The sequence below is a fragment of the Canis lupus genome, chromosome 17 (genome assembly GCF_011100685.1).
Source record: "Canis lupus familiaris isolate Mischka breed German Shepherd chromosome 17, alternate assembly UU_Cfam_GSD_1.0, whole genome shotgun sequence".
Lineage (NCBI taxonomy): Eukaryota > Metazoa > Chordata > Mammalia > Carnivora > Canidae > Canis > Canis lupus.
In genome coordinates this window covers 29,427,173-29,453,656 of record NC_049238.1, presented here as the reverse complement: position 1 = coordinate 29,453,656, position 26,484 = coordinate 29,427,173, and the positions used below count along the sequence as shown (strand labels likewise).

Sequence of the window (26,484 nt, the reverse complement as noted above, 5' to 3'; positions counted from 1 at the left end):
ACCCAAACAGCTAGTTCTTCAGGGTTTTCTGCTCACTGAATTTTGTCTAAGAGCATTTAACAGTAATCAAATGTAGATATACCCCTTAAGAGACTAATTGTTTACACTTTAGAAGTTTTTTTTTTTTTTTTTTTTAATGTTTCTTTTGTCTTTCCCCTTCAGTAGAAGCATTGACTTTTCCTCCTTCTTCTGGGAAGTCCTTCATCATGGGAGCAGATGAAGCCCTTGAAAGTGAACTGGGCCTTGGAGAATTGGCAGGCCTTACAGTGGCCAATGAAGCAGACTCACTAACTTATGATGTGAGTCGTGGTTTTATTTTTGTTGCTCTTTTCTCATTTCTTAAAAATAAAAAGTTTTAAGAAAAAGACAGTAGTAAAACTTCTTCACAAGTATAGAATTTGGTTCCATTTTAATTGCAAACTTTGAAAATATAAAAATATTATAAATGATCGTATTTTTCACATTGCTTAGAGATTAAAATTATTTGCCTAGATCCATAAGTCATTATAGCTTGTTTATTGGTTTTAGATACAGCAAAGAATTCGTTTTCTATTACCAAGTTTGGGTTTTGTGTTTAAGGCTACCAACATAGATGTTTCTTCTTTAGTATATTATCAATGAATACCCTGCCTACAAATGACTTAAGCTATTGTTATAGGCAGGGATGTCTAGAGGGTTCTTTTCAGATATTAAGGCAGACCCATCAATGATTTGGACCAAAATTGAAATCTTGATGCCTTTATGCATGCATTTACTTAATCCCCAACGCAGTTGTTTATAAATACATTGATAATTGTTAATGACAGTAAATTGTCAGAAAAACAGTTGCTTATTTTATAAAGTGTTTACAATCTGTCTTATCTCCATTAAAATCCTCTCACTTTGATACTTCATTATCTTTGTTGGAGAACACAGTATAGCTCTTGCCATATAGGATGTATAGGATGGATGCTTAAGCAGACTGTGGATATGAGAAGGAAGTACTCCAAAGAGCAACTTCACTACTCACTCCTCTTCCTGTAAATCAAAAATTTACTCTTAGACAATCCTCCTTTTCAGGAGTAAGTTCATTAGTAAGTCTTTGGGTTCTCCCTCCAAAAATAGCTCTTTTTGCTAAGTTCATTAGTAAGTCTTTGGGTTCTCCCTCCAAAAATAGCTAAAATCCATAGTTGGGTTTTTGTTTTGTTTCGTTTTTGTTTTTAAACCTCCCATCAACTCCAATTCTTCTTCACCTGGAACTATAACAACCTAATTTAAATGGTCTCATTTCCACATATATGATATATCCTTTTAAAAAAGTATTTCTGTTTTTAATATCTTTACATTTTATGTCTGTGTATATAAAAACAGTTGACTTTTGTTTTTTTATCAAATCTTTCACAACTTTTTTATTTGGAGCACTGAGGCCATTTCTTTTTAAAGTAATTCTTGATATATTTAGATTTAAGTCCATCATCTATTTGTGCTACCTATTCTGTGTTCCTTTTTCTTCTATTTTTGCCTATATTCAGATTATTTTTAATTCTTCACCCGCACCCATTATTTGGAGATTATGTACTCTTTCATTACTCTTTTTTATTGTTATTCTAGTGATTACCACACACATCCTTATCAAAATTTTAATGCAAAGACCTTTAAGTCTTTTAACTACTTAAACTCCTACCCTGGGACGCCTGGGTGGCTCAAGGGTTGAGCATCTGCCTTTGGCTCAGGTCATGATTCTGGGGTCCTGGGATTGAGTCTCACATCAAGCTCTCCGCAGGGAGTGTACTACTTTCTCTGCCAATATTTCTGCCTCTCTCTCTGTCTCTGATGAATAAGTAAATAAAATCTTTTAAAAAAAGGAAAAAAAAAGCCTCCTACCCTGAATATATATCATTCTTGTTATGTATTTTCTCTAGACATTTATCTCCTACAAGGTAATGTTTTGTACATTCAGTATTCAGTTAGGATTATCCACTTTACATTACTCATTTTGCTTTATTCTATTTCCCCCTGCACATCTGATTATCCATCTGGGGTCACTTTTCTTTTACTCTAAGAACAGTTAATATTTCTCTTTGGTAAAAGTCTGCTGGTGCCCAGTTTCTTCAGTTTCTGGTTTTATTACATTGTCTATATTTCGCCTGAGTGGGTTAACTATTACATCTGGTATTAAATTCCAGTTGGCAAGGGTTTTTTTGTTTTGTTTCATTTTTAAGCACTCTAAATATATAATTTCATCTTTTTCCACCGTTGTTTTCTGCTAAAATCAGTCATTTCTATTATTGGACATTGAGTGGTAGTCTGATTTTTTTTTCTCTGACTGATAATCTCCCTATGTCTTGAATGTCAGCTGCAGCTTAGTTTTCTTTTTATTTAACCTTGAAGTTCTTAGACCTCCCTGGCTTAATATATTTTTATCAATTTTGTGTGAAATTCTCAGCCATTTATCTTCAAATATTGCTTTTGCACTTCTTTCTCTCTCTTTTCCTTCTGGAACTCTCTATTGTTGGGTCTTCCTTTTTTCTTTTTCTTTTATAAGATTTTATTTATTTATTCATGAGAGAGAGGCAGAGACACAGGCAGAGGGAGAAGCAGGCTCCCTGCGGGGAGCCCAGTGTGAGACTTGATCCTGGAACCCTGGGATCAGCTCAACTGCTGAATCACCCAGGCATCCCTAAATCTTTCTATATCCTCTCTCCAACTCCCTCTCGGATATTTTCCATCTTTTGTTTTTCATACTTTAGTCTAGATGTTTTTATGACCCATCTTCTGGTTCGCTAATTCTCTCTTCAGTTATGCATATCTGTAATTAAACCCATCTATTAGGTCTTACACTGTTTGCTTCTAGAATTCTTTTTTTAACTGTTTATAGATTTCTTCCAAAATTTACAAGGTTGTCTTTTTTCTTCTTGAACACAGTAATTATGATTATGTTTCTGCTCATTTTCATTTATGCTGTATTATCCTGCATATGCATATCCTACACATGCATTGTTTATGTCCAGATAACTATACTTGAAAAGTTGTCTGTAGCAATAACTTCTGGCCTAGAGTGATATCTTCCCTCAGGGAGCATATTTTAATTTGCTTCTCTCGTATCTGTAGCCACTAGAAATCTGGATCATCTCATTCCATTTTCAGTTTTTCAGATAATATAAAGCTGATCTGTAGTCTTTGTAGGGCTTGTATTCTTTTTTTCCTTTTTTTAAATAAATTTATTTTTTATTGGTGTTCAATTTGCTAACATACATAGAATAACACCCAGTGCTCATCCCCTCAAGTGCCCCCCTCAGTGCTCGTCACCCAGTCACCCCCACCTCCTGCCCACCTCCCCTTCCACCACCTGTAGTTCGTTTCCCAGAGTTAGGAGTCTCTCATGTTCTGTCTCCCTTTCTGATATTTCCCACTCATTTTTTCTTCCTTCCCCTTTATTCCCTTTCACTATTTTTTATGTTCCCCAAATGAATGAGCCCATATAATGTTTGTCCTTCTCCGATTGACTTATTTCACTCAGCATAATACCCTCCAGTTCCATCCACGTCGAAGCAAATGGTGGGTATTTGTCGTTTCTAATGGCTGAGTAATATTCCATTGTATACATAGAGCACATCTTCTTTATCCATTCATCTTTCGATGGACACCGAGGCTCCTTCCACAGTTTGGCTATCGTGGACATTGCTGCTATATAAACATCAGGGTGCAGGTGTCCCGGCGTTTCATTGCATCTGTATCTTTGGGGTAAATCCCCAGCAGTGCAATGGCTGGATCGTAGGGCAGATCTATTTTTAACTCTTTGAGGAACCTCCACACAGTTTTCCAGAGTGGCTGCACCAGTTCACATTCCCACCAACAGTGTATGAGGGTTCCCTTTTCTCCACATCCTCTCCAACATTTGTCGTTTCCTGTCTTATTAATTTTCCCCATTCTCACTGGTGTGAGGTGGTATCTCATTGTGGTTTTGATTTGTATTTCCCTGATGGCAAGTGATGCGGAGCATTTTCTCATGTGCTTGTTGGCCATGTCTGTCTTCCTCTGTGAGATTTCTGTTCATGTCTTTTGTAGGGATTGTATTCTTATAGTTAACTCTTCTATCTAGAATGCAGCCCTTTGAACTTAAAACCTAAAAAGCCAGAAGGTTCATCAAGCCCCACTTTCTTGGCAGGCATTGAACATCAGTTTGTATCTCCTTGCACTGCACAACTGTCAGAAGCACAGCTTTACCTCTCAGCCATCCCTATGGAATCACTAAACACATTTGGGGAAAAATAAGTCCAAATATTAGGCTTTCTAGGATTCTGTCTTCCCTTGGATTATGGTCTGCTTTTTCTTCACTATCTTGCTGGTTTTGATTTAAAAATTTTTAGCTCTGCTTTTTTACTTGTCCTCAAGTGCATACTTGATCCTAATGATCTAGTCGATCATAGCTAGAAGCAGATGTTTCCGTTAGATAACTTGTGTTCTCTCTATACTAACCCCACAAAGATTTAGTTCAATATGTTATTGGAACTCGGTCATGTCTCTAGAGAAATGTCATTTTTTTTTAACATATCTGAGTTAAAAAAACTTAGTGTTATATCTGCACTTCTGAAAGTAGTCTCTAGTTCTAATAAACTTGTAATCTATTGCTGTGTGACAAACTGCACCACTTGTAAAACAACATTTTTTATAATTTCTGGAGGGTCAGCAGTCTGGGATAGCTTAGCTGTGTGGTTCTGGTCTCTCATAGAGACCAGACAGTCCAAGACAGTCAACATGTAGGCAAGGGTTGCAGTCTTCAATGAAGACTTGACTTGGGGAAGATCTGCCTCCAAGCTCACTCATGTGGTTGTTGGAAGGCCTTGGTTCCTTCCTGATATTGGCTTGAGACTAGTTCCACACCACATGGGCCTCTGTGGGTTCCTCAGCATGGCAAACTGGCTTCCTCCAGTGTCAGCAAGAACACTTAAGATGCAAAGTTTTTGCTCTATGTTATTGGTCACAGAGTAATCCTATGATGTAGAAGGGGACTCCACAGGACATAAATATGAGGAGCTAGGGCTAGTTGAGGACCATCTTAGTGGCTGTCTACTACATTAAGGCATTCAGAAAGAATAGAATTGTCCTTATACATGAAAACCTTTCAGCTCTTTAATAAGAGCAGACAAGAGTCAACTTAGTTGCCTGCCCGGTCCCCCCTACCCCCACAAGGATAACCAGCCCCAATTCTTACAGTAGTTCCTTGCATCCTCTGTTTTGTCTTTTTACTGCCCCAATTGTGACATGCTCTATCCAAATTTTTCTGCGAAGTTTTAAACTTCTGGGTCCTAAGTTATAGTTTATATTAAGAATGTAATCTCTGAAGCCAGACCGCTTGGATTTGAATTCTGACTCCTCCACTTACTAGAGGACAAGTCACTTAACTTCTCCTTTCCTTATATGTCTAGTCTATAAAGTGGGAATAATGTTAATTCCTTCATAGTTGTTGTGACAGTTAAGTGAGTTAATGCATGTTAAGTTTTTGAAAAATATACAAAATAATGAATAGTGCTTAAAATAGCAGCTATTATTAGTATCATTGTTTTTGTCATTGTAAGTATGGTAATATTTCTCCAGTGTTAACAGTATTTGCCCTACTCTTACTTAAACCTAGCATAATTGTTAGTTGCAAAGTTTGAAGAGTTCATATGTGGTGCTAGTGTAAAGTTAAGCGTGAACTTCTTTGGCTTTACCATTAGTTGGAAATGAAAAAAAAAAGTTGGAATGAGAAAAAATGCATTATTTTAGTTGTTGGATTGAAGTTTTTATGGAGAAAAGCAACATGACATGTTCTACGAGTGGAATCTATTGTTTTGTAACATCTGATAGTTTCTTACAGCGTTAACATTTTATGTTTCCAGTTTATAAATCTTGTTCCAATTTCATGAGGAAAATTTGGGTCTTTGTAGAAAGTATTGAAAATCTCAGAAGTATGATTGTATTCTATAATGTTAACAGGTTTAAAGGTAACTTAGTTTTTCAGCTCTGATCCCAGATTAGATTCTATTCTATAATTTAGGTTGAAATCTTATCTTTTTTTTTAAGTCATCCCAGTGAAGATCTATTTTATGTTATTTTCTTTCAATGTTGAATTGTTACCTGTTTTCTTGTTACAGGATTCATATTTCTTCAAAGAAAAGCACTGTTGGCATATTAATTTTGTCTATTGATTTGATTATATACATTTAGAAATTATATTGTTTTGAAAGTTGCAAAACGTGATGATTTAATGACAAATCAGCAAGAATTAATGTTGAAATATACTTTTTTTCCTGTCCTGAACTAAATGTATGGGTATATTTCTTTTGTTTCTTTAATAGATAGCAAATAATAAAGATGCATTGAGGAAGACGTGGAACCCTAAGTTTACATTACGAAGTCACTTTGATGGCATTCGAGCCCTTGCTTTCCACCCCATTGAGCCTGTTTTGATAACAGCATCAGAGGATCACACATTAAAAATGTGGAATTTGCAGAAAACAGCCCCAGCCAAAAAGTGAGAATATTCTATTTTAACTGTATTTGAGTATTTTAATTATTAGTTTTTCAGCAGGAAAATGCTCAAATTATTTGCTATTAAATTTCTCAAGCATCTCTTCTAGTTCTTTCTTCTTTACCTTGTCACATAATTAGAATTTTTTCCCTCATACTCACAATCTGATATTAGGTTGGAAAACTGACACTGAGAGAGAGATGGTATTATCTGATAGTTTCCCAGAGCTTCTGAATGCTGTTTACAATCCTTATACAGTGTTTTAAATGGTTGTCATATTTGTGGAGTCCCTTATCTGTACTGAAGATTTCTACTGTTATAAAGAGGTGTAGGCATGTTCAGAATCCTCAAACCCCACCCCAGCACCATCCTATTGTTTATTAGGTTTGAGCTTAGGGTGTGGAAGGGAAGGAAGGCTGATTGAGAGGGGTGAGGGACTTCTCTTTGGTTTTGTCTTTTTGCCTTGATCCCATTAGGTACTTTTCATACCCACAAAAGGTATAGTTGGAATGGCAGCATTGTTGCTGTCACTTATCTGCCAGCTCTTGGCTTGGTCCCTTTGTTCCTCTGTAAGCATGAACAGACATGGGTTGGTATAGACGCTTTTATCAGTCACCAAACTAGTCTTAGCCCCACTTGCTGGGGTGCTTACAGGGAGTCCCTGTTCTTGTGTCCTTGAATCTGGTGGTCTAGAACCCAGCATGTGCCCACAAGGGCCTTTCTCCAGTGTCAGACAGTTTTATTATTAGAAGAGTAGAAATAAATGTGAACTGGAGGAGATTATGGAAGTTTTATTACTGATAGAGGATAGCTGTTGCTGAATTTGAGAGATCAGTGACATTCCCACTGTGAGTCATCTGTAGACTAGATAAAATACTTGATTTCTTGATTTATCCCTCCTCTTCAGATAGCTCAACCAGATCTTGCTGACACCAAGAGAATCCTTTTTGGATCAGATATCTTCAGCAGAGAAAAATTATTTCTTAGTTATAAATTGTGCCTTTTGTCTTTCTACTTCTCTGGTTACAGTGTGCATCTCATTAGATCAGAGAATGTGAATGCCTCGTATATTCTTGACTAAAACTTAGAAAAATATTGAAACAAGTTTCTTGCTGGTGATAGCTTAGTAATAATACCTTCACATGGTCTGTGACATTAACAGACATTAACATGGTCTGTTTACCTTGAGCTTAACATTTTGGAAATGCTTGAGGAGAGAAAGCATATGCCTATAAAAAGCTTCAATACAATATAAGAGATGGTAAATAGTTGACTTTAAATCCAGTTTCAATTTACAGTCATGGCCAGTATTAGGCAATGTAGAGTATCAATACATTCAGTGTTCTGAATACTGAATAAACTGATGACTGGGACAATTTATCCAAGTATCAAAGACAGTCATATTAGCATTGATGGAAATGCAAAGAAATTAAAGTACCATTTATTGAAATCCTACTGTGTGCATGGTTCTGTCCTAGGCTGTTTTACTTACAGAATTTCATTTAATCCTGTATTTGATATTATCCCAGTTTTTCTGTTTTGTTTTAAATAGAGAGGAATCTGAAGTTTCAAAAGAATAGATAATTTGCCTAGAGTTAGCCAGTTATTTGAATCCAGAAATTTTTCTCAAAGCCCATGCTGTTTTCTGAGTGTGGTTCTCTCAAATAGTCAAATAAACTATGACAATGCTAAGAGCACTATAATCAGGTATTATTACTAAACAAGGATTTTGTTTCTTAAGGCCACAGAAATATGTGATTGGTGTCAGGTAAACTTTCCTAAGTGTCCTAGGTTGAGAATGGTATATTACTACAGTGTTGGTATTTCTAAAGGCAATTTTGCAGCATATATTCATTAATACTGTTTACTACTGAAACTTGGAGTGGTAAAAGTCCTCTCTCTCTCTGATTTAGGAGTACTTCTCTTGATGTGGAACCTATTTATACATTCAGGGCTCATAAGTAAGTATGTGCTTTTTCTCTGTTTTAAGTCAGCATCACTGTATATCAGCCTGATTATTTTCTTTCACTTGAGTATTTATGTTACGTATTTTTTGTATTTAGTAGCATTTTTGTTTGGTTTTGTTTGTTTTTTTTTCTGGCAAATGTAAAAGAAACTGGCAGATAATGCAATGTTAAAAACAACTTTATTCCTACCAGAGATCCTTGCTGAAATTAGATTTTATTTGGACGATGTTTAAAATGTTACATATCTTGTGCTTAAAATATGTTGATGCAATAAGGTTTATATATTAAAAATCCTGACCTTTTTTTCCCTTAAAAATAATCTAGGTAAAAATATGAAGAATTTTTAAATGATAATATTGCATGCTTTTCCTATTTTCATGTAAGCTTAAGAAATACACTAACTCACTTGATTTAGCACAGAGATTGGCATGTTTTTCATATAAAGGGTCAGATAGTAAATACTTTTTCAGCTTTGTAGGCCATATATTTTCTGTTGTATATTCTTGTTTTTAGCTTAGTTTAATTACCCCTTAAAAAATGTAAAAACCATTCTTAGCTTGAGATCTGTATAAAAACTGCCTGCCTTTGGCCCACAGGCTATAGTTTGCCAATCTCTGGTTTAGCAGAAGAAAAAAAATGAGCAATGCTTTTATAGTATTTTTATTTATTGTAAAAAGCAGAAAAATAGCCATATGAATAATTAAGCATTCTTATTTCTAACAAGTCCTATTATCAGATTGATTTTTGGGAATAGAAATTGATTTTTATCTCCCAGAGGTCCAGTGCTTTGTGTGGTAATGAGCAGCAATGGTGAGCAGTGTTACAGTGGTGGTACTGATGGACTGATCCAGGGCTGGAATACCACCAACCCCAACATTGATCCCTATGACTCTTATGGTAGGTGTTTCCCCGAAGATATGAAAGAATAAATTGTTTTCTTTTTACACATTTTCCATAGCATATACAAGGATAAAATGAGATATTTTTAAAAGTAAATTGGTAAAAGAGAATAAGGTCTTTATTTTGTTAAAAAGGATTCTTGCATTTAGGAATCAATTTGATATATAATGCTAAAAGAAAAAAAAATGTTATTCCCGAAAAAGCAGTTTCTACCCCTCCCCTCCAAAGTTTTATTGATTGGAAATGCTGGCTTGATTGACAATTGTTTTTTTCATTTTATAGGCATCTGTACACTATTTGATAGATTATTACTAATCTGTAATCATGTTTCATTCCTATTCTTGACAAATAACTGAAGGAAAATGAATGTTGGAATCTCTTCTTGATCAATTATTGGAGTGTGTAGAGGTTAATGATGTCATGGTTTAAACTCCATGACACCAAAATACTTGAAAAGCCTTAAAAAGTAAGAAGTGCCCCCTTTTTTAGTCTTGGGAACAGTACCATGAAACGTAAATCCACATTATAATCTATCACTATATGTTACCATTAATTAATTCTCTTGCAAAAACTGTCTAGGAATTGACTATTTTGGCTTCCTCTTATGTTCTTTCTTAAATTCTAGAATGAAGTGTAGTGTCATATATGTCCTAAAACCATATTTATTTTCATTTTCACTTTAGATTAATTTTACTACCAAACCTAAGAAATTCAATAAAAAAATTTTCCCAACATTTATTTAATAAGCAGTTAACATATCTTTTGTGAAAGATAAACCCCCTTTGTGTTTTTCCTTACTTCCTTTATTTCTCTGTCAAGAGGATCAGTTGTCTTCATTCTGTCCCAGGCCAACCAGTTCTTCCCCTTTTGCTCTTGACCTCATTCTCTCTTGTTTCTGGTGAGACTGAACTTGATTCTCTTGCTCTGTTTCAATCTCATCGTAAGCCTTGCCCTCTTTTCTTTTTTATCCCCTCAGCATATAAGTAAATTCAGGTAACTACTATTGTGGGCAAAGGAAAGCCTTTTCTTGATTCCATTTTCCTGTGTGTGGCTTTTTCTTCATCATCTGTCTCTGGTGGTAATGACTAGAAAATGCAATCAAGAGTTACTAATTCCATGTCCTTTCCCTGTGCATCATCACTGTGCATTCTATCATCGGTTGTACCACTTAAATATGATAAGATTATCAGTTACTCCCTAATTGGCTGATCCAAGAAGTATTTTACAGTCTTTATTTTGCTAGATATATTGGCTATCTGAAACTGTAGATTATTCCATCCTTTTGGAAATGTGTCCATTATTGGCTTTTTTGACATTTAAGTCTGTGACAATTTCTGTCTCCTATCCTTCCTAAACTTTTATTTTTCCCACCTTAGATATTGGCATTTATCAAGGCCCAGAACCTATTCATTCTTTGCTTTGTACACATATTTTTTGGTAGACTGAATCTACTTCTATGGTTTTGCATGCTGTTGACTCATCAATCTCTTCTTTAAGCCTCACACTGCCTACAGAACATTTCAAAGTGGCCACCTCATTGTCCATAAATTCCCCACAAGTGTTGTGTTTCTTCTCCCATATATTCTTTATTAGTGGTGGCACCACCAAAATTACCCAAACTAGAAACCTACAAGTTATCCTTTTTGTCTTGTTCTGTTTACTATCCACACCTTATTAATTACCTAGTCTTTTTTATATTACCCCCTAAATATTTCTTGAATTTACCCTTTCTGTTTTGCCTCTTTTACCACTGTCCTCTCTTGGGTCTACACCATCATTCTCCCAGTCTACTGAAGCAGTCCTGTTGCCTTCATCTTGATTCTCTCCAGTCTGTCTTCTGCACTACAGTGATAGCTACCATATTAAATACTTAAACCTACTGCTCCTCGAAAACCCTTCAGTGGTTCATTTTGCTTACAGAATAATTTCCAAGTACCTTAATATGTTGTAGAAATTCTACTTTAGGGGCACCTGAGTGGCTCAGTGGTTGAGCATCTGCCTTTGGCTCAGGGCGTAATCCCAGGGTCTTGGGATCGAGTCCCGCATGGGGCCCCCCGCAGGAAGCCTGCTTCTCCCTCTGCCTATGTCTCTGCCTCTCTCTGCCTCTCATGAATAAATAAATAAAATCTTAAAAAAAAAAAAAGAAATCCTACCTTAATCTAGTTACTTGCATCTCTTCTACTTCCTGCCTTAAACTTCATGCTTCAGTAATGCTGATAAATTCCCTCACATGTCCTTTCTGCCCTCATGATTTTGTTGGTACTGCCTTCTTTGCCAGCAGTGGGTTCCCTCTAGCTTTTGAGTGGCCAATGGCTATATATTTGAGGTGCCATTCTCCCCAGGAAGCTCTCACTCACTCCAGTTACTCTCCATGGAAACTGGTGTCTGTCACGATTATTGTACTTACCACAGAGTCTTTTGAGACAAAGATAGTACTGTGTCTTAGTTATTTGGGTGGCCCCAGCACCTAGCATCATGCCTGACACATTGTGTCTTCAATAAATATTTTATGGTATGACAGAGAGAGGCTAGAGGACAGATAACATTATTGACATTTTAAGCCTAATGTGTGAGCCATCATGAAAGTACTGCTTCATAGAGTCACCGTGAGGAGTAATAAAGTTTCCAGTTTGACTTTTATTATGAAACGGTGGTAAGTGATCCTCCTTCCTCCTACTCCTTCCCTATTATACACATTATTACTGTTTGAGGATTTGGGGGTTCCTCTAGGCCTCAGTTCCTGTCCACTAGGAATAGCAGAGGTCTGGTGCTCCCAGGAATAACCACCATTCATAGTAAGAAGGGACAAAAGTAGAAGTGGCCTGAGAGAGCCCAGGGGAGGAAGGGATCCCTCTTCACTTCCTTAGGGAAGAGTGGTGGCTTCGCTGAAGGTAGATAAAATTCACGTGATGTGTGTTAACTGCCTTTTAAAAAATCTAAACAAATAGAAAAAAAGGGAGAAGTGAGGGAAATACCTAATTTTTTTAAGGAGAGAAATATATACTTTAAAATTTTAACTTATAAACTCTAGATTCTACATTTTCATATTTCCAAGCCTATTTCTGTTTATAGCTGCATTTCAGAAGAATACTAGAAACTAGGAAGCATGTTTTATACTGTTCTCAGGTACTCTTTTTTCTGTATATTTAGTTTCTCTGGGACCTAAGTACCATTATGATTTTTTTTTTCTCTTGACTTTGCATTCTTGCTGTTTTGTACAGATCCTTCTGTTTTAAGAGGCCCTCTGCTGGGTCACACTGATGCAGTCTGGGGCTTGGCTTACAGTGCAGCACATCAGCGTTTGTTGTCCTGTTCAGCAGATGGCACTCTCCGTTTATGGAATACAACTGAGGTTGCTCCAGCCCTTAGTGTATTTAATGATAATCAAGGTACATACTTTTAAAAAATTATTCTAATGAATCTTTTATAAAAATCTAATCCAATAACAAGCAAATAAGTAGGTAAATGATTCTACAAGCTGTTACAGTCTAAGTTTAATTTTAAGGGGTGTGTTTAAGCAATGAAAGTATATTTGCTTGAATTTCCAACTTAGTGATTCTTAAAAGCACAGTATTTGGTGAAATAGCACACATTAAAAATTGTTTTAAAAAATCGAGATATTATTTATATACAGTAAAAGCCAGATATTAAGGATACATTTTATTGAGTTTGACAGGTACATCACTTTTCCACCTATCAAAGTCTAGAACATTTCTTTCACTTTTTTAGAGTTTCTTTGTGTCCTTCCCAGTCCCTCTTCCTGTTCTCAGTCAGGGCTGTGATTTCTTTCATCATAGATAGGTTTTATCTGTTCTAAAATTTCATATAAATGAAATCATACAATGTATACTCTTCTTGTATCTGACTTTTTACTCTATAATGTTTCTGTGATTCATCCATATTCTAGTAAGTATTTTTATGTGTAATAGTATTTCATTAAATCAGTGTATGTGTTTCTTTACCTCTTGATGGACATGTGGGTTTCCAGTTTTTGACTATTATGATCAAAGCTACAATGAACATTAATGTATTTTTTATGAGCTAATAAAGAACTAAAAGTAGAATTGCTGGGTATTAGAAGTGGTATTATGCATTTATCTTTATGTGAAATTGCCAAGCCAATTTCCAAAGTGGTTTTGCCATTTTATATCACTGACAGCAATGTGTGAGAATTCAGTTGCTTTACATCCTTAATTATTAATATCTGGTGTTGTCAGTATGTTTAGTTTTAGCCATTCTGGTGGGTTCTTAGCAGTATTTCATTGTGGTTTTAATTTGCATTAGTTCGGTGGCTAATTATTTTGAGCCTCTTTTTGTGTACTCATTAGCCATTAATATATCTTCTTCTGTAACATACACATTTTTGAACTGTTTCCTTACTTTAGATTTTGAGCCAATATATTTATGTATACATATTCTATTCTGTTTATAAATACACTCCAAATTTAACCAAGTTTTACCATATTCTAAATGATAGATAAAAAAATACCTTCTTTATCCCTCAGGGTTCTGATGAATTGCCTGCCTCTGATATTTGTATGATTCTACATACAATAACAATAATAATAATAATAATACTTTGAAATTAGAATTTCTAATAAGAAATAGGCTTTTAAAATAAAGAATTTCCACGATGCCGCTTTAAACCTCAGGTTAGGTGGAAGCAACAAAACTTGTAGTCCATACATGTTTTCCATTTATTTACTTAGTTAAGGCTTGAATTCTATTAATATTTTAGCTGAGTAACAGGTAGAAGACCTGCTGAACAGGTAATAACAATAAAATAGGGCTAAAAGTAACAAAAGAAGTAATCTCCATTGAATGGCTATGAGTTAATTTTTATTCTAATGTTGAGTCTTTAATTCTTAAGGAAATCTCGTGACTATTTTTTTTGCTATATTAATAAGGACATTTTCAAGTAGATCCTCTGAACGCCATTCTCTGAATATGTTTTGCATCTCTTAGAATTGGGAATCCCTGCCTCTGTGGATCTGGTGAGCAGTGACCCAAGCCATATGGTAGCATCATTCAGCAAAGGATATACAAGCATCTTTAACATGGAAACGCAACAGCGCATTCTCACTTTAGAATCCAACCCAGATTCAGGTATGTATTCCAACTTAGTCTTCGTTTGGATCAATTTTTTTTTTTTAAGATTTTATTTATTTATTCATAGAGACAGAGAGAGAGAGACAGAGACAGAGACACAGGCAGAGGGAGAAGAAGGCTCCATGCAGGGAGCCCGACAGGGGACTCCATCCCGGGTCTCCGGGATCATGCCCTGGACTGAAGGTGGCGCTAAACCACTGAGCCACCCAGGCTGCCCTGGATCAAAATTTTAAGTTTTATCAGAATCATAACTGCCAGAGTCAACTACAAAAAATACTTGTTATTATAAAGAGTTCTGCCTTTTAAATCACAGAACACAGTTGATTTTAAGACTTTGGGCTGTTTATGCACATTTGTAACTGAACTATTTGGAATAGCAATTGAGCTATTCCAAAGAGAAGTCAAGTTTTATTTTATACCAAATGATTAGTTTTCAATTCTATTTGAAGAAAATAATATTTATTCTGAATATAAAATAAGTCTTTTTCATTTCTCAGTTTCATTTTCTAAATCAACTTAATTTTGTATTAATAATGTAATTTGACATAGCCTATTAGAACTTAATTTTTTATTAGTAATGTAATTTGACACAGCCTGATTAGAATGTAGATCAAGTTTTGCCTTTCAGAATCTCAAATATGGAGCTTCTTATTGGATACTAGAAAATCAGGAAATAATTTCTCAGATTGTGAAGAAGAGTCTTTTTGGTTTTTGGCTTTTTTAACCATTGCTTTCTATCTTTAGGCTTCATCTAGGCAGTGATAGTTTAGGTTGCAGTTGATAAAGAAAACTGTGTACACAGGTACTGTTTTAGTCTGAGATCTAGCTTTAAAAAGAATTACTGCAGTGTGCACATGTCTCTCTGTGTGTGTATGTCTCTCTCCCTCTCCCTGTACTCCTTTTCTCTCAAAAATTTCTCTTGTGTGTGTGTGTCTGTCTCTCTCTCCCTCTACTCCTTTTCTCTCAAAAATTTCCCTCATTCCATTTTGGCTTTCTTCGTTTTCTCTTCCCAGTCCATTGTCCTTTGTTCTTTCCTGAGGTCCTGTGAGAATTGTTTGGGAAGTAGACATTAATAGAGTTTTGAACTATTTGGATGTAAAAGAGAGAGACAAAAAATATGAGATTATGGAATAGGAATAAGAGAATTTCTTTTGCCAAGAAATACAAGTTTTAGGCTCTCAGTAAATTTAAAGCCATTTTAAATATATGACCTAAAGTTACAGGAGTAAAATACAGAAAAAAATATAAAACTAAGAAAAATGTGAGTGTTTTTGGAATTACCTCGAGATTGGTCTATTCTTTGGATGTCCTGAGTGGTAAATAATTGATTTTTAATGACTGCTATAAATTAAAAAGACGTCAAGTCTGGTGGATGAGATGGATAAACTGAGCTAGGCAATCCCATTTTATCCCTAAAGCATATGACTATAAAGTCATAGATCTTTTTGCCCTATACTGGAAACATTTTCTGAAGAAAACTGCCAAAGATGTTTTGAACAAAGGCAGCATTATTGGAGTAATTGATAATTATTTTGAGTTATAATATGTCTTGACATTTCCTAAATTATCAGTTTTATTACTTTAGAGTTGTATAAAGCAGATTTAATTTAGTCTTTTATTCCTTTCTACCATGACTACCCCTATTTATATTTGACTACATTGTTCTTTTCTGGAATTTAGCAGGTATTTTTTTTAATTAAAGTTCTGACCAAAAACATGTTTCAAGGTGAAAGTAAATTTCTTATAGAGTTTAAAAGGGTGAAGGATTTTTGTTTTGAAAATCAGAATAAACTAGCTTTCTATTCTTTAATGTCAGTGGTGATTTGACTGAAAAACTCATCATAGGTAGTTGAAGCAGGTAATTGAGTACTTTTGATCCAGTGAAAAGTAAAGCATTTCTAAGTTGTGAGCTGAATATGAATACTTGGAGGATTTAGATTCATTGTTAGAATGATGCTTGTAGGCCTTCAATTGATTTCTAGTGTTCTTTGCATTTTGCTTACTTGTCTGATATACCATTAAGTGGAGACATGTCCTTAAAGGTATTATTAAATAAAAACTCTCTTACCTGCTTCCATCTTTTGATTTCTATCATAATTATTTTCTAGATCACAACACAATTCTCAGAAACCTCTTTCTCAGAATACATGGGATATTTTCCTTAAAGTATTTTTTTTTCTGTTGTTACTTTCCTGCTAGATCTTACAGAGGATATTGCTCAATGGTGTGTTATCTCCAGAGGGGGTAAAAATCTAGGCTGACTTTTGAAACTAAACTTTTTGTTTAGGACCATTTAAATTGAGTATAACTGACCCAGAGCTTACTCTACATGGTCAATGACTGTTCTTTTTTATTCTTACGTAACAGGCTGGATGGCCCCTTGCCATTAACACTGGGAAAAGACTGTCTTCAGTTTTTAAGATGTCATATTTTTAGGAACCAAAAGAAAATCCAATAGAGTACACTTAATATTACAGCTATTTTTACCAAAATTATCTATATTTTCCATTATGTGAATATAAATTCATAATAACTATTCTAAGATTTAAAAAATTGTATCTCTTTTTGGAAATAATTTTAAGTATTTGGAAAAGCTTCAAAAATAGTACAAAAACTAGCCACTAGCCACCCTTCATCCAGATTCAGTTTTTAGCATTTTGCACATTGTGACATTTGCTTTATCATTCTCTGTATATGTATATAATTTTAGATTCTGAACCACTTAAGAGACATCATAACACTGTGTAGAGCCCTAGAGCCTTTAGCGTGTAATTCCTAAGAATAAGGACATTGTCAGGACGCCTAGGTGGCTCAGCGGTTGAGGGTCTGCCTTTGGCTCAGGGCATGATCCCAGTTCGGGGATCGAGTCCTACGTCAGGTTCCCTGTGAGGGCCCTGCTTCTCCAGAATTCTGCCTATGTCTCTGCCTCTCTCTGTGTCTCTCATGAATAAATAAATAAAATCTTTAAAAAAAAAAAAAGACATTCTTTTTTTGACATAGCATATAATCAAAATCAGGAAATTTAACAGTAACAAAATGCTATTGTCTAAAATTATCATTTATATTCAAATTTGCCAGATCTCCCAATAATATGCTTTATAATAAGGTCATCCCTTCCTCTCCCTGGACCATGACATGATTATTTTAACTTTGACATATCTTTAGTGTTACCTTTATATATAGTTTTTTCCTTGAAAAAAAAAAAAAGGGTCTTAACAAAACTTACTAATTAAAAGGGTTTTTTAATGATTGATTTCCTTTTGATGAAAGACTTTCAGAAGGGCCTGTGATAGTTTAGGTACCATTTTTGGCAGCAGTGTGATTTGCATGAGCCATCTAATATTGGTACTGACTTTGTCACATGATTTTGGGGGAGTCACAACTTTTTCTAGACCTTGGTTCATACACTGTGATAAGGACCTAAGGACATGTGGCCTGCCTGTCCCATTGTGCATATAATTGAAATTCTTTAAAGTTACTATATAGTGCACATAATAGTCAGGATGCTGTTTTAAGATTCCAAACATGATAGACTGTTAAATGATGACCATTTCTATTTTTTTTTAAGATTTTATTTATTTTAGAGGGAGAGTGTGTGCACATGTGCACACGCAAGTTTTGGGGGAGGAGTAGGAGGAGGGGGAGAGAGAAAGAATCTCGAGCAGAGTCTGCACTGAGCCTGACACAGCGCTAAATCTCACCACCCTGAGATCATGACCTGAGCCAAAATCAAGAGTTGGACACAACTGACTCAGCCACCCAGCTGCCCCGATGACCATTTCTATTACAAGAAAGAAATTGAAGAGGTCAGAAGCTCTCTTTGTCATATTTGTCTTCAGATGATAACTATGTGATAAAGAGCTCTGTATCGGGCAGCCCCGGTGGCCGAGCAGTTTAGCGCCGCCTTCAGCCTGGGGTGTGATCCTGGAGACCCGGAATCGAGTCCCACATCAGTGTCCCTGCATGGAGCCTGTTTCTCCCTCTGCCTGTGTCTCTGCCTCTCTCTCTCTCTCTCTCTCTGTGTCTGCCATGAATGAATAAATAAATAAAATCTTAAAAAAAAATGCTCTGTATCTAGAAAGGTGGAGATTTAAATTTGAGTATCGTCTACATGTAAGTAATGATGGAACTTTATTAAAGCAGTAGAAGTATTGCAGATGATCAGAGAATGAGATAGGTCAGTGACCCTAGGCTAAAGCCTGGGTGGCCCCCATTGATTGCAGGTGGAAAAGAAAATTCTCATTTGTGGGTACTTCTATATTTGTTAGTATGGTATTGCTCAGGCAGTTCTTTTCTAAAACATTAAAATTATAAATAGTCACAGAATAAATGAACTAAAAACAAATTAAAGTCAAATCATTTACTTTTTTAGTCTCCTAGGTGAGTATTCAGTTCCCTTGTGTGAAGAAATTAGTAGTTTTGACTAACTTTGTTGCTCTTTTTTTCTTTTTTGCAGCCAGTTCTTCCTGCCAAATAAATAGAGTCATCAGCCATCCCACTCTTCCCATCAGCATTACTGCTCATGAAGACAGGCACATCAAATTCTATGATAACAATACAGGTAAGTGTTTTGCAAAGTGATCAGTGATAAAGCAAAAACAAAAAACAAAAAAACACAAACCCCACTATAAGTACGCTGATTTGGGTGTCTCTTAGTGGCTGCATAGTCCAAGAGTAGGCATGAAAACAGATATAGACACTCCCAGCTCAATTTCTGTTTAATCTGTCCAAATCTGCTAAGAACTAGTCTTCATGGTACTATATAGAATCATCTTGGTTTATTTAATAAGTAGATACTATGTTTTGTCCCTAGAGTCAAGGTTATGAATAGGGACACAATGAAAAGGTCATTCAAATAGCAATAAAACTGATCTCTTGCTGTGAATATATTGGGGAAAAAGTAGAAACATGTTGGAAGTAGAGGCATATGATCATTCTATCATATTTTGTTTAAAATTGTTCAGTGAAAAAAAAAAAGAAAAAAAAATAAAATTGTTCAGTGTTTGCATAGCCTTAGTGTTGGAGTTGGAAACCCAAGTCATTTGGTTAACTTGATTGACTGTCTGGTTCTGATTGATTTGAATTAGGATGTGTGGGCTTTCCCATTTTTTTATTGAATTGCATTTCACCAGTTTAAAAGAAATTCCTGAAGAGCTGTGTTGATAGGAGAACACTCCATATTATCAGCCAAATTTACCTGAGTATCTACTGTTGACTTTTGCTGACTTTGCTTAGCTGTGAGTGATGAGTAATTTAATATTTTAATCCCTTCCTATATGTTATTTCCACCAAAACTGTGGCCAGATTTTCTCTGTTCCTTTATCTTTGTCTCATTCTCTTCTGTTCTCACAACCCATATAATTTACCTGTAGCTAAAGGATGCAAAGTAGCTGTTTAGTAATGTCTGAGTTAATGAACATGACTCAAAGAATATTTGTGTACAAATGACTAACTTTTATATTGTTATTTGGAAGACACAAATATAATCTGAAATTTGAGCTTTTGTTTTTCTTCATTACCATGGCTAGAGTGGGGAGGGAGACACATTGTTGAGCTGTGATGGAAAAAGCTATTAATGCAGTAAGTATTCAGAGAGGTGACTGGAGAAATCAGTGTAACGTGGTAGCTGGCATATATTTCAGGATAAGGAAAACTATTAATAAAGAGCAATAATCTCTTTTTTCCAAAGGCAAACTCATCCACTCCATGGTAGCCCACCTAGAAGCTGTTACAAGTCTAGCAGTTGATCCTAATGGCTTGTACTTGATGTCTGGCAGTAAGTACATCAACTATGGATTACTTATTTATCCTTATTATTTTCATGTTAATGTAATATTTCCTTTCAATTTCTTTTCTTTTCTTTTTTTTCCTTTTGATGCAGGTCATGACTGTTCAATACGTTTATGGAACCTAGAAAGTAAGACATGTATCCAAGAGTTCACAGCTCATCGGAAAAAGTTTGAAGAATCAATTCATGATGTAGCTTTCCATCCATCCAAATGCTATATAGCCAGTGCTGGGGCTGATGCACTAGCTAAAGTCTTTGTATGACACAATGCATCATCTTCACCTTCTAGCTCTTTATAAATAATCAACTGCACAAAAGAGATACAGAAGACCAGGGCAAGAATCAACCTTTCCTGCCCTTTTGTTCTGCTGAAGGAGCACAGAGAACATTTGTTAAAGTATAGTTTTGCAATTCGTATACTGTTTTCTAAAACTAAGGTTTGTTCAGGTTGCTGCAAGCTCAGCTGAATCTGTGAGCCTGAAAACTGTTTCAAATTTTCCCCCAAATAGGAGCTTTTATTTCTGAGGTTGTTCTGATTCGCTAGGCAGGCCTGAGCGAACATAAGTTTAGCCTGTCCCTATTGAGTAAATAGGGCATGCTATAAGGGATAATTAAAAAGCTTGATGACTGGGAATGAGTGGAGGAAGAACAGAAATTTAGACCTAGTTCTCCCCTGAGAATCTTGTTAAACACATTAGGTAGTCAAAACAGTAATCTTTACCATATCTGCTGTACTAACCCCTATGTGCGTAATGACCAGGCAGTGTTAAAATGAGTTTTTAATTTAGCTCTCCTTTCATCTGTGCACATAAAGCACCTGGCAAAGCATTTTACCTATTAGGGGAAAAAAAAAAAAGAAATGCAATAATATGTTAAATATATTATTATTCAGAAATACTAAACAAATATTTAGTTTGTAAGCAGATTTCTATATTGTATTACATTTTTGAAAATAGATTTGGTACCATTGTAAAGTTTAGCTGTCAAAAACAGTCACCGTTATGAATAGTTGATAAGAGTCTGCTTTTACTAATGGGTTTAACTTATTCAAGTTTGAGATTCTGTTTATTTTTAAGGGCAGGCAGGGCATATCTTTATAATACTCTCTGTTAATTTTAAAATTCACTTTATTCATGTGATATTTATAGTACCAGAATGGTTATCTCCTATCGATGAAATCAGACCTTTCAGTGGTTGAAAAGTTGGAAGTTATCTGTGAGTACTCACATTGGTCAAAACCCACAAACCATGCTTCAGATGACCTCTTGCTCTTTGTCTCTCATGTTCAAATTATCTGACATCTACCAAAAACAGTTTAAAATTATTATGTTTTAACAACCCAAAGGGTTTGGTTAATGTCAGGCAGCTGTCTTTGCTGGACTAAATAAAGCAACTCTTTTGTACCCCAGAAGTCCTCCATTAATATATTCAATAAGGGGAATCTGGAAATCTGGATGGAAGAGTTTGGTGCATAACTTTGGCTAAAGAGTTCTCATTCTCTTTCCCTTCCCCTACTTCTCTTCCATTCCTTAATTGGAAAACTCAGAGTATTTTAATAGGCAATATATCAATATCATTTCTGGAGAATATTGTCATAAAGGACCAGGCTTCCCTGAGCTCACCTATCCTGTGACCTACATGTCTTGGGATTCCCATGACCCCACTCTTTGGACTGAATATATAGACATCATCCCTACAGCTGTCTCACTTGTCTTCACACTCTCTTGTTTACCCCAAATGTCAGAGACCAATGTAGAAATGAGAAATAAATTACTAATGCCCAAATTTTCAGCAAAATGTATGTATAATAGTTCCTCACCTTTAAATTCATATCCATAAAGAATTTAATCTTTTAATATAATTCCTACATTCCTCTCCCTACATATTCCATTATCATATCAATGACACTTCTGATAACATGTATATCTACTTCTTGAAGATGTATTCTGGTGGTGATATGGATAGTAATTGACAGTTTTTCTTTAAAATATCTGCTTTTCTGCCTCTAGAGTTTTGCAGTATACAGGCAAATTTTCTTTAAAGATGTGTGCTGGATTTGCCTCATCGATATCTGTATATCGATCTGTATATGCTTTAATATTTTGACAGAGCAACCTTGCCATTTCATCTGTGCTTTGGTTAACAATGGGCTCAAGGGACTCCTTTGTATAATCAAATGAATTGACCTGGACTTGAGCTACCAGGTGAATGTTTATATTATTCCCATGCAGATACAAAATTCCACATTTTATTTGGTGCATTCCTCTTTTGGTTCTGAGTGAAAAAATGGTGTTGCTAACCTAACATTTATAGAAGGATACTGGAAAATTCAGTCAGGTGCCCTCACTTGGCGTATTTATGATGGTTTAAGCTATTGTTCTACCAGTTACTGCTTTAATTACCTCCCAAGGTCTTCAGTGCCTGCTTTACTTAATGTCACTGAAATTCGCAAAACCAAGACATTCTCTTTCCCTTCATTTTATACCTCATGGTTGAAATTTTTCTGTTAGTGAGTGGAAAATGACCATGAGATACGTAGACCATAGTGCAAATGATGGAACTGTTGAAAGTTCTTTAGCAAGCCAGTGCCATGCCATTGGAGACTATACACAGAAACAGATTCTTCTCCACTAGCACTGTATAATCCCAGCCTAGAAATGAGCCAAAGCTGTCTTCCAACCAGCCAGAAGCATAAACATGGGTCTGATTTTCCTCCCAGCCTATTGAAAATTTAACAGAAATCCGCAAAACGAACAAATTCAAGATTCAAACAGTCATTGAAATGCTTTCATAGCATTTGGTTTGTAAATATTTTGGATGAAACGTATTGGGATAGTCTGAAAATCCGCAGGAGATGTGGGTCCCTGCCTTATTTTCATATGCTATGGATACATCTCTGGGAGCTTGCAGCACCCTTCTCAAAACCCAACTGTCATATGGAGCTCATTTGCTACTCGAACCCTAGACATATATTTAACATAAGTGATATAATGACCTTCAGTATTTTTCTATTGAACAAGTTTAGCAATTTTTGCCATTAAACAGATAATTAGTTATGCAAAGTATTTAGCTTTTATAATCATTTTAGTTATGACTAAAAGGGGGGAAATTATGCTGCATCACTGATAATGAAATTTGTGAAAAATTTTTTGTTTATCTGACTCTCATTCCTTCAGTATTCTTGCTATAAATTTGTTTTGGAGATAATGATAAAGATTTATTTGAAAATGTCTAAAATGTATGTATATTTTATAAATATATATTATATATATTGTAGGAATATATATAATATATATAGACTTCATATATGTGTGTGTGTGTGTATGTGTGTATGTACGCATGCATACACACACACACACACACATATATAAACCATAGGTGCATTTTACTGTTTTGTATTTTCGTTTTTAGAGATAGTGTACACCGCAGGTAATGAGTATGATGAGTGTTGTGCTGTTTGCTTTTGCAGTATAATATATAGTTCTAAATGTTTAAATTACTGTATATACTATATTCATTATAGGCTAGCATGCTTGTTTTAAAGACTGTCATTCTAGTTTATTAAAATCTGAATGTAAGAAAACCTGGCTATTCAAATGTGAATTGAAAAATATTCCATTCTCAGTACTGAACTATTTCCATTGAACATTCAGGATTTTTAACAAAACAGATATCATCAAGAAGGCAATAGCTAGAGAATGAGAGGTGCCTTTAAAATAAAATACAAATGCAGCCTTACAGTGAGGATGAGGATTGAGTTGGGGGGGCGGGGGGCTATGCGAGAGAAATTGTGTGTGTGTGTGTGTGTGTGTGTGTATGTGTATGTGTAAGTGTGGGTGTGTGTTTGCCAATCTGTGACGGTCCTGATTTGTGACCATCAGTGTCTTCAGTGTATCTGCTCAACTTCTAGGATTTCAGGGGACATTTCATGCGTTGTCTTTGTGCTCTTCTGAGCACCACATGTACTTTCCAAGGATTTTGAATGTGAATTCCTAGAAATTTCAGTAGAGAGGAAAATATTCTTTCACTGTAGTTAAGTTCAGGTAAAAGGAGAAATTCGGTTCACCAAAATTATGGGATCTCATCAAATGTTGGCTAAGTAAATTAATTTTTTTAAAAATGTACTTTCTAAAGGCCCTCTTTTTTAGTACTTCATATATTTCCCTTCAAAGCATGCCATGAAATTCTTATGTGATGAAGATTCAGCTAGTAAAAATTATTTTTAGATACCTGAACTAGTTAAAAGTTAAAATACCACCTAAGAGTAGTGTTTAAATGACATCTTTCATATCTACCTCTTTGTCATTGCTGCCATTTTAACTAAAGCAAATCTTTATGACATCTGAAATGATGATTGGATGCAATTTAAAAATCTATGTTGGTGCTTTTCTCAGGCTTTGTCATTTAAGTTATATTGAACTAAGATGTCACAAATCAGATTGAAAGACTTAATAGAGTTTTGGTTTTCTTTTGAAAGAATTGCTTAAAATTTATCATTAAGGTTGATAGTGAGTGGATATAGTTAATCTGTGGTTGGTATATGTGATATTTTCAACCAAGAGCCAAACTGTTATTGAAGTTACAAAGAAAAAGAGCTCTAAGTACAGTTTTCTTCAGCTTGCTTTATTCTTTGAAAGCTATTTCAAGGCTATTAAGTACATAATCATTAATTTTATTTACTCAGAAGTTGCCTTTGTTACTATGTTATTTGTCTAGTTATTTATATAATTGTAGTACTTTACGTGTTTGACACTGGGATTCAGGTTGTACAAAAGTAGTAGCTGACAGAAATTATATGTATATTTTTGTGAAATGTATCAATTCCAGAAGTTCCTTTAAGGGGAAGGTCCAGGAAACATGTTCCTCTTTAAAAACAAAGGACAGGCCTCCATAAATGATTTGAATCATTTTTACTTTCAGCACTGAAAGTTTGATTGGCCATATCCATCATCCAGCTGGACCTCCATGTCAGTGTCAGGGACATCAGATTGACAAAGTATTTAACAGATTGCATCAGTTTTGTTTTTTGCTTTTGTTCCATTTTTGTTTCTGTTCTTAATCTTAAGAAAACAAACAAACAAAAAAAACAATTTAGGCCAAATAGAGATCCCTAGATTCCACTTATTTATTATAGGGGTATTCCTGAAGTGGTGCTTAGGGGTCAGAATTTTCTGGATCTTTGCTAGTCCAGCTTTAGATTTGATTTAACTGGGACCACATGCTTGTCATCCTTCTGATGCAAATTAGAAAGTTCATTTTAATTTAGATTAACTTTAATGTCTGCCTGGATTTTTAACAGGCTGTGAACCAGTGAGTGCCTTGTTAATGTAGAATGATTTTTCCCTGGTTTGTAGCTCCTTTCTGAAAATGTCTCAGAGAATGGTATTTTAGTTGACTTGTACAGATCTGCTAAATTCGGTATTATCAGCAGTCAGAAAGCCTTCGGTCTACCACATGCCCCCCTTCCTACTTTCTTCTCATTGTTTGGCTGAAGTTTGCCTCTTGTGAGAAACAAATAACAACCCCCCTCTCCACACACTTTTTTCAATACAAATTAAGAAGTATCCCTACACCCATTCCAACTATATGATCTAATATCTGTTTTTAGGAGGAACCACTTCTTTGTAATCCTGAAATCTACTGGTTACTTTATGTCTTTTCAACTTCAGTTTACTAGAGCTGACTTCAGGGCATCATCAGTTCAGATTCCTCAGTAACTTCTTTTCTCCATACCCTCAATTCCCCACCCCCCTAACTGGTGAGCCCTGGACCAGATTGTTTGATCTTCAGGTATTTTTAAATTTAGTTATAATACCAATTAATGTAAATTAATCCAAATGCTAATTTTTGTGGTGCAAGAAGTTTCTTTTGTAAATTCAGGGTATGGATAAGCTAATTATTTTTTTTTGGTGGCTCTAAGTGTATTATTTGTTTTTAAATAAAGTGTACAAATATAGATCATGTGCTATAGGTGTCTCATGAATTGAAATATTTTGGAACCTAGTGGATTTGCAGTTAAAATATTTTAATACATCTTGATTTTGTTTTGTTTTGTTTTGTTTTGTTTGGTGGGGGCGGGTATAAGAGGCATGCAGAGAAATTAAGGGATATTAGAAAAAGTAGATGTGAGTTCAAAGTAATGACCCAGTCCTAGTTATTGATTGTGAGGAAGGTAGAGAAATTTATCATTATAGAGTTTGAACCTTTAGAAAGCCAATAAAATTAAA

The 26,484-nt window shown here is 35.2% G+C and overlaps 1 protein-coding gene across 3 annotated transcripts in view; it reads left to right on the top strand.

Moving 5' to 3' along the window:
• STRN (striatin) overlaps positions 1-26,215 on the top strand; it is a 95,967-nt gene extending 69,752 nt beyond the window's left edge. For all 3 annotated transcript variants that reach the window (XM_038561267.1, XM_038561265.1, XM_038561266.1), the window contains 9 exons: positions 163-299; positions 6,321-6,496; positions 8,407-8,454; positions 9,236-9,357; positions 12,582-12,749; positions 14,326-14,466; positions 18,926-19,030; positions 20,159-20,245; positions 20,351-26,215. In XM_038561267.1, coding sequence (XP_038417195.1) covers positions 163-299; positions 6,321-6,496; positions 8,407-8,454; positions 9,236-9,357; positions 12,582-12,749; positions 14,326-14,466; positions 18,926-19,030; positions 20,159-20,245; positions 20,351-20,520 — 1,154 coding nt within the window. In that variant the 3' untranslated portion in view covers positions 20,521-26,215. The remainder of the gene's footprint in view (positions 1-162; positions 300-6,320; positions 6,497-8,406; positions 8,455-9,235; positions 9,358-12,581; positions 12,750-14,325; positions 14,467-18,925; positions 19,031-20,158; positions 20,246-20,350) is intronic.
• Positions 26,216-26,484: the final 269 nt, after the last annotated feature.